The sequence below is a fragment of the Arvicola amphibius genome, chromosome 12 (genome assembly GCF_903992535.2).
Source record: "Arvicola amphibius chromosome 12, mArvAmp1.2, whole genome shotgun sequence".
In the NCBI taxonomy this organism is placed as follows: domain Eukaryota; kingdom Metazoa; phylum Chordata; class Mammalia; order Rodentia; family Cricetidae; genus Arvicola; species Arvicola amphibius.
In genome coordinates this window covers 61,428,098-61,440,224 of record NC_052058.2, presented here as the reverse complement: position 1 = coordinate 61,440,224, position 12,127 = coordinate 61,428,098, and the positions used below count along the sequence as shown (strand labels likewise).

The following is a 12,127-nucleotide window of genomic DNA, read 5'->3' as shown; positions in this document are numbered from 1 at the left end:
ACTTTCTGGGCCCTCCGTAGAGACTGGCAAACATGCAGGTGACATGGTAGGAACCTCTAAAACTTGAAGTGTGATGATATCATTAGCCCTGTAGGTATCCAGCAATCTAAGAAGTTAGAGGCTATGAACATCCCTCAGACTTCAGCTTCCCAGTCACGGCCACCCGCCCACCCTAAGCTTGTCTGGTCTCCTGTGAAGACAGGCTCAAACCAGCCTTCAGAACATTCTCGCTTTTCCTCCTATGGACCGCTTCCTTCTGCCGGAGAAACGGTCTCTGCTGTAACCAAAGGGGCGGATTTTCAGCTCCACATAAGGAATGGAGAACTCATGACCTTTCCACGGCTCCCAGTTCACTCCCTACAAAACAAACAAACAAATCTACATGAAGAAAAGGTATTTGGGCAAAAAATAAGGTGGTTTATGGTAGAGGGAATCCTAAAGAGAGAAGTCATTCCCTCTCTGAAAGAGGAGGAAAAGGAAGAGGAAGTTCGGGTAGGAATGGGTTATGAGCCAAGACAGGAGGGCCAGATCATGCACCCTCTCCTGGAATTTGACAAACTGGGTGGACAAGCCTCCATGGCAGGAAAACAGATGTGGGAGAGGCCAGAGTACAAGGATGACAAGAAGGTCAATCTAGGCAGAGATCAGAAAACCAGTTATTGCTTTACTCTGTCTTTTCCAAAAGCTAAAAGGCAAAAATAAACATATTAATTAGCCAATTGTGTAAAATCATTTTCAATTTAGACTGTTCAGATATTAGTGTTGGGGTAACAAATGGCCTGCTGAAAACAAAATTTCATTTTATGTCTTTTGACTGGTGGGCCCAATAATATTTAATTCACTTAATAACCTTGCAACCTGGCCAATAAAGAGCCCAAGTGACCAATTTTATGTATTTTAATTTGTGAAGTAAATAATAAACAAGAAGCTAAATGCCTTGCAGACCAAGAAAAGCACATTAACCAGATGAATGTCTTTTATTAGCAAATGCAGGAATGGTTTAGGGCATGCTGGCTGCTCATTTCAAATATTTGATTTCTGATCATAGGCTTCCCCTGGTCAGCCCACATGCTGCCACCATGATTCAGAGGCCAACCCTCCTCATTGCCCTGGGGGCAAATTTCTTCTTCCCTTTGAAAAAGAAAATTATATAAGGATTGGGAATGCTGGCTACCTAGTAAGGACCAAAGTAATAAAAATGTACCTGGATTTGAGAGGTGCTAATATTTATGGTAATATTAGTATGTCTGAGTTCTGGGGAGAGGTGGCTTCATAAAGGCCAGGATCAGGACCTGGTTGGAAATTAGAGACCCGGGACAGGCTTATGAAGGACAGGAGATTGATGGTGAGTATAGGAAAGTACAATTTTCAAGCAGCCAAGGGGGTCGACAGATGTCCTACAGCTGGTAAGGAGCCACACTGATAAGCAAGGATCATGGATGTCCCAGAAAGTACTGACAGGAAAGTCCGCAAGGGAGGAGCACTCACATACACTCAGCCTTGAATACAGTCGTGACAGAGGGGAGCGGACAGGGTGTTTGCAGCAGACTCTTGGTGACTGGGGTTAAAGTGGAGCCAAGGATGGGTCTGACCTAAAGTAGAATCTGCTCACCTAGTGATCAAGGGACTGAAAGGAACAGCTCTGCTGGAGACAATGGGAAAGACAATGAAGTGTCCGCTTTTGAAGAGAATGTCTGTGCTCTCCCCAAAGTCTGCATGTTGAAGTTTTATTGCCCCGATTTGGTGATATTCAGAGGCAGTTCTCTGGGAGGTCAATTTTAGATGCACCCACAACAGAAGAGAAAGAGGTCAGAAAGCCTCTCTGGAAGGTGTCTATTTCCAAGAAGCAAGGCTCCATCAAGAATGAATACGTGGGCACTGATCGTGGATTGGGCAGCCTCTAGAACTATGAGACATACATGCATATCTTTTTCTTTCTTTCTCCCCCCCCCCTTTTTGTTCATTTGTTTTTGTTTTCTTTGAGACAGAGTTTCTCTGTGTAACAGTTCTGGCTGTCCTGGAACTCAGTTTGTAGACCAGGTTGGCCTCAAATTCATAGAGATCTACTTGCCTCCGCCTCCTGAGTGCTCAGATCAGAGTCATGCACCACCGCCACCACCACCACCACCACCAGGTGCATGTCCTGTTTCTAAATCACCTAACCTCGTTAAAGTAACCCAATCTATAGCAGGGTCTGTTTGTGAATTAGTAAGGTACACTGAGAGCTAGGTGTGGTGGCAAACACCTGTGATCCCAGCTCTCAGGAGGCTAAGGCAGGAGGATTCAGAGTCCAGGGCCAGCCTAGGCTAAATAGCAAACAAATACTATTTGTTTGTGTAGACAAATGAACAACAAAAATTTAGCCAGATGTGGTGACAAATGCCTATAATCCCAGAATTTACAAGGTAGAGGCAGGAAGATCATGGGTTTACGATTAGCCTCAGCTACAGGGCAATGAATGTAAGGTCATCCTGGGCTAGATGAGACTCACCCTATCTCATAAAGATTACAAAAGAAACTTAAAAATGGAGTGATATGGCACATGATTCACATCAATGGTCTTCGTAAATGGGTGACAGTCAGTCACCCACCTGCAGCTGAGAATGTGTGTGGTAGTGAATGCAGACCCTATAGGATGTGGTAGTGAATGCAGACCCTATAGGATGTGGTAGTGAATGCAGACCCTATAGGATGTGGTAGTGAATGCAGACCCTATAGGGTGTGGTAGTGAATGCAGACCCTATAGGGTGTGGTAGTGCAGTGCAGACCCTATAGGGTGTGGTAGTGAATGCAGACCCTATAGGGTGTGGTAGTGCAGTGCAGACCCTATAGGGTGTGGTAGTGAATGCAGACCCTATACGGTGTGGTGGTGCAATGCAGACCCTATAGGGTGTGGTGGTGCAGTGCAGACCCTATAGGGTGTGGTAGTCCAATGCAGACCCTATAGTGTCTGCCGTCTGGGGACATCTCGAAGCCTGGATCATGTTCTCCTGCCTCACTGAAAGCTTTAGAGAGGGGGGCAGGGCTACCACACTGACCTGGATGGTGCGCCTTGGGAGTATAGACAGACAAAGCTTGTGATTGAAAAGATGTGCACCTGTCACTTACCTCACTATGCTTGGTCTCCCCATATTTGCCATTAGGGTTGGCCAAATGACAGTTCTTATACCACCAGCCACCATGATGAGTCAGCGCACAGTTGCTGAGGGCAATATCATTGTCTCGGTCAAAAGTCGTGAACTTCCATCCATTGTGGTAAGTGAGAGCATCCCCTGAAAGAGAGATAAGAAGGGAGTCGAGGTGGTACTCCAGGACAGTGCCGCCGAACAGGATGACCCTGAGTATTAAGACCCTGCAGGGATGTTGAGCAGGTTTCTGGGTCTGTGCTACTGGGAACTGGCCAAGAACTGGATCCCCAAAGCCAGCACGTGTGCTGTGGGGCTAGCATGGCTGTGGGCAGGTTTGCCACTGAGCTGTCTCCTATGGAGCCTCCAATCCTGCTGTCTCTACTGATGAGGTAAACAGGCCCATGTGCCCTCTGCCCTTCGTTAGTCAAACTCTAACCTCCCTTAAAGCCTAGCTCAACTCCACCACTGAATAAGATTCTCCTCACTGATCCTCCTCCGATACACACGCACACACACCTGAACTTCTCGAGCCCTTCTGGGCATGTATGTACAATTTAATGCTTCATTACATCCTGTCTGGCATCTGCTTTAATTACTTCACTCGACTGCACCTATTTGCCTACCGCATTTGTCTTCCATTTATAAGTTTACTTTCTTTTTCAGCTCATAAAAGGCAATAAGAGCCCATATCAATCATCGGCTTAATCAAGTTCCCCTCCTGCAACAATGACAGTCACATTTACATCTGATTACTGTGACTCTCACAGGCCTACAAGATGGGCAGGACCCTTCTGGATCCCACAAGGAAATGAACACCTGGGGATTATTAGTCTGTGGCCTTATTCCCGAGTCCGTAAAAGAGAGCACCAAGATTCAACTGCTGGCCCTCAGATTCTAAGAAACGCAGATTCACCCGGGGCCCCCCTCACTCGCACAGAGGGCTTCATCCCTACTATTAAGTGCAGCCTTCAACAATGGTCCTGGGGGGAGTTCGCAAGACCTAAATCACAGACGTCTTCTGAGAACCTACTAAAAACGCAGCTTCTCAGGCTCACACTTAAGGTGAGAGCATGCATCTGTGCCTCCACAGCCCTTCCTATGGCCCCGGCACAGCTGCAGCTCCGTCCACATACTTATTCAGAGAACATACATGTCACCTGCGGTGGGTGACATGTGTCACCTGCGGTGGGTGAGCCTCAGGCCAGGTTCTAGGGACACAAACCAGAGGAGTTTCTTGTTCTTGAAAACGCAGCTGGGGTGAGTTAGGGCAGGCAGAAAAAGAGCTCATAAGGGCAGGGGACTTGGGCACAGAGGTAATGTCCACTTAGGAAGTTCAAGGGTCTTGGCGCAATCCCCAGCATCCTCTGTCCCTTAAAAAGTGAATAGCCCCTGTGTGAAATTAAGGTTCAATTTGTCCCTCCAAGTCTGTAAACTTAGCAGTGGTCCCTTCATGCCTCACCCAGCAAAGGCAAGAGCAGTAAGAATGGAACTAGGGAGTCCACTCCTCTGACACCAAGACGGCCAGGCCTGCATGGGTTTCTTCCAGTCAAAGAAAGACAGGCTGTAACTTTATCTGTGCACATTCCCTCCTCCCTCCAGATTCCTGCAGACAGTTAACTACAGCTTGAAATAACACACAATGGCTCCCCTAGTAACAGTCTTTTAATAAGCACAGCTTTCCTGGCTGGAATATGAGTTCCCAGAGCTTATTTTCCACAAATCCACACAAGTGATTTCTCACAGATAACTCCAGTTATTTAACTATGGACCCCGGACTAGAAAAAAAGAAGTGTGTTTCTGTCTGTATGGGATTTTTATTTCATTTCTGCATATGGATTTTTCTACCTTCAAGAAACTGAAGCCACCCTCTTGTTCAGAGTGTAGAAAATGAGTATGTTCGTGAATCAGAAAATAACTGGCCCCCGCTGAGGGGGTGTTACGATTCAACAAGTTTATCTTCCTAAGGCAAATGGAGTTAATCCGGATGTGATGGGCATGCCTTAACCTCAGAACTCTGGAAGCAAAGGCAGAGGATTGCAAGTTTGAGGCTAGCCTAAACTACATACCATTTCAAAAATAATGAATTTTAAAAGTAGTTAATCCGGTGATGTTTAGAGACCCTCATATTAGCATTAGGAGAAACCGCTGCTGAGCTCTATTCTACTGGCTCAGAGGGATTCCGGTTCTTCCAGTTATAGCAGGCTCAAAGGAGGGCTGAACCACACTCAAGAAGTGGCCACTGTCCATCTCATCCAAACGTCACTTTGACCCCCCCTCCTCCCCCAGTACTTTGTGGTGCAGGATGACTCTGCAGCCACCACCTAAGACCTAACACTAGGAGAAGCCATAAGCATCATATTCCCTGTAAGTCACATTCAGACACAGGGCAGAGAGTCTAGACCTTGAATGTTGTCCCTGAAATTGAGGGTAGCAAATAGAGTGATGATGAATGTCTAGCTTTTCCTTTTCTCCATGAATATATTACTTATTTTTCTTCTCAAATGCCAGCCTTTAAAAATACATTTAACCCACTGGCTTTGGGTTGAAACAGCTCTGTATGGACATTGTCATTCCTGGACCACTCATGCTGTTAGAGATCCCCAGTCACATTCCCCAGTGTTCCCAGGACATGGACCCATTCCTTGAGCACCCCAGCATGACTGAACCTCAGGTAAGAGGGATATGGAATAAGCGGTAAGTAATTTGGCTAGCCCAGTGGAAATGCTGAGACAGATTCTATTTATGTTCACATTGTTATCTCTACATAAATAAACAGTGTTCGATGAAGGACCTAAGAAAGCCTCTAAGACGCAGAATCAGAAACTAAGGTAGCATTCTGTGGCCTTGCTGAAGCTTCCTTTGTATTAATAACAAAATAATAAGACATGACTTCAATGGCAGTCAGAAGCCATGAGCCCAGCTGGATAGTCTGAGCTGGGGACAAGCTTGAAGCCTACCTTTCCACCAAGGCTGTGCATCTCTGCTAAAATAAAAGCACTGGAGAGTCTAGACACAGAGACAGGTTGTGCACACAGAGATAGCAAGACCTTCACCTTCCACTTGACCATCTGTCCTCTACACTGTACCTCATCATTTAGGGCATAAGTAGCCAGAAGCTTCCTAGGATTTAAAACCCTCATCTGAACCTAGAAGCATATTTGAGGAAAGCTAAAATGCCACTGACCCCACCACTGTAAGACAGAACATATAGGTAGGAGTGATGGTACTCACAGGTAGACTAGACGGCTGCCTAAATGCTATGTGATTTGAGAGGCTCCCAAGGCTTCCTATTTAAAAAGACATCCTCCACTGACGGGTCCTGTTGGCCTGAACAACCTTAGAATGGGAATTATCCCCTAGTTACAGTTAAAATGCAAATAAGGTACCTGGGAGGAGAACCACATTAATTTAAGAATATGTTGACTCCCTTACCCATTAGCATCAGCTCATTTGCTGGATTATGGTAACTAGGCTCAGAAAAGGCAAACTTTAATGGTCTAAGAAAGAAAAGGGAAAGAAAGGGACAAACTGAAAAGATAGATCTGAATAAAGTCTCAACCAAGAGGCCAGGAAGGGTGCCAAGCTTGGGGGAGATGGGAAGGCAGGCGAGCCAAAGAGAAGCACCTGACTCCAGACCTTGTCCAGGAAGATCTCAGGAATGAGGTGCATAAGAACTGAGACTCTAGCCTGAGAAGGAAAGGCTAAGTCTAGCTGAAGTGTGAAGGACAGCCAGATAGCCTACAGGAGACAGACCAGAGCATGAGGAGGCCAATGTGGGCAACTGAAGGTTGGCCTGCAAGTCCTCTCTTATTCCAAATGATGGGAGAGACTGGAAGAAGCCATCAGGAATTCAGTCTGACCTTAGAGATGAGGCATGAGTTATGTAACTGGCTCAGTCCTCTGAGACAATGAATTTCAATTATTTTAGTATTAAATTATTATGATCACCGTGTATGGTAGTATATGTGTTAATCCCAGCACTCAAGAGGCAAAGGCAGAAAGATTACAAGTTGTATGCTAGCCTTGGATACATAATAAGAGCCTGTCTTTAAAAAAATAATAATTATGATCATTTAAATCATTCTGTAACAAGCCTGATAATTACATGAACAAAGGTCATGCGTGTTTCCCAGTTGTATCCAAGCTGCCTTTTCCTCCTTGAATTGAAAGGGAAAAAATCCTTACTGACTGGCCTTATTGGCCTGAGTGAGTTTAGAACAGGAGTTATCACTTTGTCAGGGCTAAAACGCAAATAAAGTACCTGGGGGGACGGCAATTAGTTTAGAACATGTTGACTCCTTCGACTTACTTTCCTACTAGTCTGACTTCCAGGGCTGACCCCCACATTTTATATTCCACTTAGAGCGCATACAGCACAGCCCATCTCTAGCCCAGAAAGATGCAGATCGCCTGAGGAAGGAAGGGGCGAGTCCAAGCAGAGTGGGCCTTGGTAGCTGTAGAGCCTTTTCTGAACTTATTTCTCCCAGAAACACATCTTTGCACACTCTTTCCCATTCAATCCCTGCTTCGACTCCTTGGACAATTCAAACGTGACCAAGGGCAAACTCCTGGGTAATGGGTACCCACCTGCTCCCACACCAAACTGAGGGTCTATTCCTATTAAATATAGTAAATATTCATGAGATTAGACAGGGAATCCTGCTAGAAATTTCATTTTTAAAAATTTCATCAACTCTGCAGCAGACTTGATGCTAGATACTAAGAAACAAGAGCGAAATTCATATTATTGTTTTAAGAAATGAAATCATAGAGCTCAAAGAAATTTCCTGTTCATAGTTGACCACTTCAAATCATGGCCCGGGACCTCAGAAAGCCTTGAGGACACAATTTTGAGATCCCTTCCAAGTCTTCTGGAGTACTAGCAATCTCCTTGCCCTGGCTTAGTCCTTGATTCCCCCAAGACTCCCCCAGGTGTGGTGAGCCCCTTCCTCTCCTCCCTCTGTGTTTAGCCTTCTTTCTGAGCCAACTGCACTCCCCCGTCCTACAGGAAGCTTCCACCCACCACTCAGGTCCTTGCTGTACCACCATCTCCGCTCCCGAGCTCCTTATTCCCCTACCACTTGGTCTGCAAAAGTTACTTTGTGCTTTTATTCTCCTTTTCTCATGTATTTTGGAGAGGAGAGACTGTGACCTATGCAGTCAGCCAATTTGGTTGGTAACACATTCCTACATTGTTATACCAAAGTGGGAATCAGGCAAAAGGCAGAAGGCAGACTTTGCTTAGAAGGCATGAACATCGGTTTTTTTCTTTTTCTTTTCTTTTTTTTTTTTTTTAAAAAAATCTGTATTAAAGGAGCAACCACAACCACACCATCTCTTAAAATATTTGTCAGTATAATCCCAGCATTTCAGTCATGCTGTTTAATTCTGTTCCTTTCCCTACAGAACTGAACACACCACACCCATTGGCCAGAATCCAGTGAGCAGCTAATAGAGGCTAAGAGCCCCTGCTCTTGGCTAAACCACTCATTTTTGTGTTGTCCCTGTTGTGTAAGCTAATGAGACCTAAAGCTCTCACTCCTTGACTCAGCACTTCCATTTTTCTGTTTTAATTTACAGCAAAATACTACAAAATGTTGAAATTACTCTCTCTCTCTCTATCTCTCTCTCTCTCACACACACACACACACACACTGTTACACAGCAAATGTAACAGTCACACTGTGTGGAAGCCCACTGAAAGGCAGAATGAAATTGTTCAAAAAGGCTAATGTACAACAGCCTAAACCAGAGGGGCATCAAGGAGGGGTCTGGGGGGAGGGAACATACAAACCTTCCTTTCAGATTTGTGGTTAAAGTTGCTTTGACTTCCTTTACCCTCAAGCGCTTTCAGAGAGCATGACTTCCATTGTTAGTGAGGACAACCAACTGCTACATGCCAGTATTCCACAACCCACATCCATAGCACACAGCAAATCAAATCTCAAATGACAGAAGCGAGAGACTCCTGGAGAGAGAAAGACCCCTTACCTGCTGTGCCTCTGTACTTCCCAACTGACAGCTTGTACCGCTCTTTACTGGACGCCACTTGGAAGAAATCATACACAGCGTAGGCGGATTCGTTGAAAGTCTGTAAGTCTGCCCTCACCTCATACCGCGTAGGAGTGCCAGAGGTGAGATTGTGTAGTTTATCAAGTCCTGAAAACATGGAGAGGAATTCTAAAGACCGGTCGGCTCAGGTGGGTGAGCTCTCACTATCTGCATCTGAGACATTCAGAGCTAAAGGTCTTCTTTGCATTTATCTTCTCTGTTAATAAAGGGCTTTCCCAACACTTTCTCCTGGGGTGCTAATAGTCCCATTCTGTTATTTCTTTGGCATGGCAATGCTGGTGACTTCATGGAATGCTATTATGTAGGAGAGGGGGTGTAGTATTGGGGTGACCTGCCCCTTGGTGCCACCTCACTGAAGCAGAAGCAGACCTTCTTTCTGCTGACACATCTCACAAGTAGAACAGAGATCAGCTTTGAGCTCAGAACTCAAAGGAGAAGCTGTACCAAGAAAACCACAAACATCATCTACTCTATTAGACATTGAATACTCAGATTCAATCTTTTTAATTTCATACTTCCCAGTAGATTTTTTAAAATGTTTATTTATTTATTTATTTATTTATTTATTTATTTATTTATTTATTATGTATACAATATTCTGACTGCATGTGTGCCTGAAGGCCAGAAGAGGGCACCAGACCTCATTACAGATGGTTGTGAGCCACCATGTGGTTGCTGGGAATTGAACTCAGGACCTTTGGAAGAGCAGGCAATGCTCTTAACCACTGAGCCATCTCTCCAGCCCCCCCAGTAGATGTTTTATTGGATATTTTACTCTCCGTGAACATCTGCTCCAGAAGAGAGCAGAGGGCAAATGGGTAAAACTAATGCCCATAATATCTGGCTGCACTAGCAGAATTACAGGACCTGCTAGCACATCGTCTTAGCAAGAGCCCAGAATCCAATCAATCAGCTGTCTTTCTACTGTGGTTACATGAAATGCAGGCTCTACAAAGACTCTGTAGAACTTGGCTACAGCTAAAAAGTCACTTCTGGATATCCTATCTCTTCACCTGAACCTAGTACACAAGAGCCTTCCAATTGGCATGGCCACACCACACAGAATCCCTATCCTTTGGATCTCTCCTTGAAAATGGGTAAACAGCCTGACCAGATCATCAAACGGGATGTTATCTTCCCACAACCCCACCTTCCTGATTCTCAGAGATCATACCAAGCCAGAACTCCTTCATGGGGTCCCCAAAACCATCTACATAACTCCGCCAACGCTTGAAGAAATCCAGCTGCCCAGTGTTCCGTCTCTGGAAGACCTGTAAAAGGAAAAGAATGCCTTGCTCTGCTATTGAACAGACACAACTGCAGGGCCAGGAAATGCTAGTTGTATTTTCCATGTGGTTCTGGGAGGCAAGAAGAAACTATGAACCCGCACATTTCCTAAAATGGTACATCTTCATTTTTCAGAAGCAAATTTTATTTATGTCTCAGTATATTGACATTACTGTCTATTACATTCATAAGAATTTAAGGCAAAATGTGCATTTTATGCACATTTGAAAAGGTGTAGTACCTAACAGGAACATTCCTACTTTCAAGAAATTTCAATCATAGAGCACAGAAAAACTTGGGAGAACCAGTAATATATTACTAGTAGTTGGGTGTGTGGGATAGAACATTCCAGATCTTTGCTGTCTCTGACATATAACCTTAAAGCCTTTGACTCAATTGGAGCATGATATATTTGTATGCTGTCTTTTGTCTTCCACTTAAATAGTTTGAAAGTGGGAATTATTTTAATTCACAAAAATCCTAACATAGCAAGTATTTAGTATTTATAGAACAACACAAGTTCACTCAACAAATATTTATCGAGCATCTACTGGGTAGTAGAGACCATGCAAGGTGATGGGCAAAATGGATACAGCAGAACTGGTTTCTGACCAAACAGATCAAACAGTCCAGTAAATAAGAAAGATATTAATTAAATAATCAAATGAATAAGAATTCAATTAAATCAGTGATGAGAGTTTTGAAGGAAAGGCACAGGAGAACTGCACCTACACAAAAGCTCCCCTGGGAAATAGCCGAGGGCTGCAGGGCAAGCAAGAACATCAGGAAGAGAAAGGAAGGATGGATTGTCCATGGTTCTGGGTGTTCATTAGGAAGGAATAGGAGAGGAGGCTGGGATGTGAGCAAAGGTCAGCCCTGGTGGGATTCAATTTGGTTGAAGATGTTGGCCCACTGTAAAAAAGCAATGGTAATTTTGGAGGAATCTAAGCAGGAAACGGGATCTTCCCCAGGTCCTTCTGGCTGCAGTGTAGAGAAAAGTCTGGCCAGAGGCAAGTGTGGTGGGAAGGTTACCAGTCTGGAGACCACTGCAGTGTGCTGTTAACAGCGGATGATAACTTAGACCAGAAGCCACCCTGAGAACAGACAGAAGTCAACAGAACGTAAGCTTGGCAGGCGTGGTGACGCACAGAATGTGGACCTGAAAGAAGAGAGCCAATAGTGAGAGCTCACATACACAGCTTGATTGGGTTTGGAATTCCAGTCCATATTTTGGGGGTCTTGACAAACTATACAACCCCACCACAGACACTTCTCCTGTTCTATAGGAGTTTGGATTGCAGAACTGAGTAAGTATTCCTCAGCTGTTCTTACAAAAGGGGGATTCTGAGAGGGGCAGCTTTTTGAGCGTATATCATAAGTTCATTTAGGAACACTGTGGGAGTTGGGGTGTGTTTGTTTTCCTTTCTTCTTAGCTGTACTTGGAATCGAACCTAGGGTATCATGAGTGCTAAGCAAGAGTTCTACCATTAAGCTGCATCCCTGGTCCAGCATGAATTCTTTCTGAGGTTTCCTGGTGAAGAGAGGTCTCATGTAAACAGCTGGAGATTCGGGTATAAAGAGAGACCTATGCTTGATTTCTAAGGAGGGAGCATGTGGGGGAAATGGTAGGAATTCACCGA

General features: G+C 44.7%; 1 protein-coding gene across 2 annotated transcripts in view; it reads right to left on the bottom strand.

The window, feature by feature from the left end:
- Nucleotides 1–216: 216 nt before the first annotated feature.
- Nucleotides 217–12,127, bottom strand: part of Tnn (tenascin N) — a 61,497-nt gene continuing 49,586 nt past the window's right edge. For both annotated transcript variants that reach the window (XM_038349967.1, XM_038349968.1), the window contains 4 exons: nucleotides 10,375–10,471; nucleotides 9,120–9,287; nucleotides 3,109–3,272; nucleotides 217–357 (listed from right to left, as the gene is read on the bottom strand). In XM_038349967.1, the coding sequence (XP_038205895.1) occupies nucleotides 217–357; nucleotides 3,109–3,272; nucleotides 9,120–9,287; nucleotides 10,375–10,471 (570 nt within the window). The remainder of the gene's footprint in view (nucleotides 358–3,108; nucleotides 3,273–9,119; nucleotides 9,288–10,374; nucleotides 10,472–12,127) is intronic.